This window comes from Echinococcus granulosus (genome assembly GCF_000524195.1).
Source record: "Echinococcus granulosus chromosome Unknown EG_S00237, whole genome shotgun sequence".
NCBI classification, from domain to species: domain Eukaryota; kingdom Metazoa; phylum Platyhelminthes; class Cestoda; order Cyclophyllidea; family Taeniidae; genus Echinococcus; species Echinococcus granulosus.
In genome coordinates this window covers 60,778-63,265 of record NW_020170617.1, presented here as the reverse complement: position 1 = coordinate 63,265, position 2,488 = coordinate 60,778, and the positions used below count along the sequence as shown (strand labels likewise).

Below are 2,488 nucleotides of genomic sequence, written 5' to 3'. Positions count from 1 at the left end.
CTCGCATTCCTTTTCTGTCTCTAGACAAGTACTCATGAACATTCTAGCCATCTCGTGGTGATTTCAAAATGACAGCATTACTGTCCAGTGCTTTATTTTAAGATCCACATATGCGAGTATCATTTTGCTTCCGTATGCTCTGTTGTTTTTCGCTACTCGCTCACTGAAGTTCGTCTATGTCCGCTTATCACCGCGCATAACTGCATGTAACATTTTGCAGCTAATGTCACTCCAATGCGAGATAACTCATTTTTTAGCTGTCATCATAGCCAGTCCATTGACACTATGCAGTTATACTTTCATCTTGAAAAAGTGATAATTATTCTGATGCAGAGGCTTCCACTCCGACCGAAATGCAGTGTACCTCCACTTTAAAGGATCACAACGGAAGAAGAAATGTCACAGGGATCTCATTGTCTTTGTTCGCAATGCAATCACTGAGGCGCACTAAAACCCTTCCAGAAGGGATTTGGTAGGAACAGTACATCATGGTTTTCACATGTTTAAGATTTACCTCTCCTACCGTTCGTATGGCACCCTGTTATAATCGAATACACATTCGCACACAAAATGCTACGCCTCCTAACGCCTTAAGGGATGACACAGGTACTGTTATACAAAATTAGACCCTAATTCGCCATAGAGTTTGCGGCGAAAATGTGGAGGCTCTTAAAATACAAACTATGCCCCTTGCCTTCCAATCCCCAAACATGACATGGTACAAAGCATGGACGATTAAAATGAGGCTTCTGTCATTGATTTACTAAAGCTGACGAGTTGGAGGACTAAATTTCTTATGGATTGGAGTTAGGAAAACTGACGTCTTACCTCATTTTGATGGGTAGGAACATGCCAATGTTTAAGGGCATCAAGGAAGTAGTACTCTTTAACCCAATAGAGGTTGAGGTGACAAAAATTTGTGTGAATGTGGTCTCCCTAGTTTTCACGCATGAAAATAACATTTGCCTATATTGTCACAGAATGAAGCAGTTTTAACAATCCTAACAACACAATTACTACCAGCGTCACGCATATGCGACGTTCCAATGTGCCTACTTGAGGTAAACCAAAGTGCAAGACAAACAGATTGCTCGAATCCAAAACAGAAAAACGCACAAAAATTGGGTGTTAAAAATTACAACACATGGTAAGCAAAACAAAAATATGGAAATAATTTGATTATCGATTAATTATGTCGGTTTTAAGCCGGCGCTAATCGGATAGTCTTATATGCTGACCGTTCGAATTAAAATACAGCCAACAGAGTACAAAGAATCGCAAACGTCTCGAAACTTTTCCATTTTGTTATAGTAGTAATGCAGCATAATTTTCCAGTTCAGATCAAATGGTGATGCGAACTGCACTTTCATACAACACCCTGATTTGCTCAACAGTGTGAGTGAGTGGGCCTGCTTTCTGTCTCAGTAATATTATGGATGGTATGCAGTGTTCAAGACATTGCATGTTCTACGTACACTTCTTCCTTGGAGTTATGTAGAGGGAAAGTAGATAGCAAATCTCACCGTTAAGCAGATTTGTGGAGAGAAAAAGGCTTGTTGAAGTGGGATATAAAGGCATTAGAGGAGAGTTTACGATGGGTGAGGCATGACGGGTGACGCTTGCTGAGGCGAAGGAAGATGCAAGGTCGCATTGAGTGAGAGCACTCGCAGCATGTATGAAATTTTGGCTGGCTTTTGGTCACTGATATCGCTAATGGCGCATTTAACGTGTACATGGAAAGCCTGCAGCACCAATTGCCAGTGATTGTATGCATGGAAAATGATCTTTGTGGGAGGAAGCAAATGTGTAGCATTTTCCTCATGGTGTCCCCTCATCTTGAGGTGCTAAATTTGACACCTGGTCATTGATGACAATAGCGATGAAATTGTGCACTGGATGGCATATTCGCTAAGTTAAAACAGTTGTTAAGGCATGCCTTTAGCTATCGTTAGTCCCTTGATGGCAGGCGAAGATAACGCAGCTTTGGTGATACACGGCAGATCTGGTGTGTGCAAAGGCGGCTGTGCTTGTGACGATGCATCTCGCGCTGTCTTTCCTCTCATCGTTAGAAGAGCCTGATGAGATCCAGCATTACACCTTCTACAGTGCACTGTTTGAGGCACTTGACCAGCAACCCGTTCTTCACATTGAGGCTCTACTGAAAGACAAGGCTAATAGCAAGAAGACAACTAAATGATTTTCGAGATCATCAACAGTCTGGCGATGTGTGCAGATATCTACGTCTCTACTCGTTCCTCTGGATTCCTCCGATACTTTGTTCATAATGTGACACACACCACATCCATCTACGTCATTTATGTACCTCCTCATGCTCTTTTACGTCTTGACTCGGCGTGCAGAGATTTAAAAAAACACCATATCAAGACCCTGACTGAGTGCGGTTGCAACTCTACCGCTACAGCAGAACGTGAAACAGCGCACAATGTATGACAGAAAATTTGCCGCTTGTCTGTGGATTTTTGTAGCA

General features: G+C 42.2%; 1 protein-coding gene across 1 annotated transcript in view; it reads left to right on the top strand. All coding sequences in view use genetic code 11, as the record gives it.

The window, feature by feature from the left end:
• Nucleotides 1-2,488, top strand: part of EGR_10586 (hypothetical protein) — a gene marked incomplete at both ends in the record, with an annotated part of 7,224 nt that overhangs the window by 3,267 nt on the left and 1,469 nt on the right. The window contains one exon of the mRNA XM_024499835.1: nt 981-1,147. Within this exon, the coding sequence (XP_024345756.1) occupies nt 981-1,147 (167 nt within the window). The remainder of the gene's footprint in view (nt 1-980; nt 1,148-2,488) is intronic.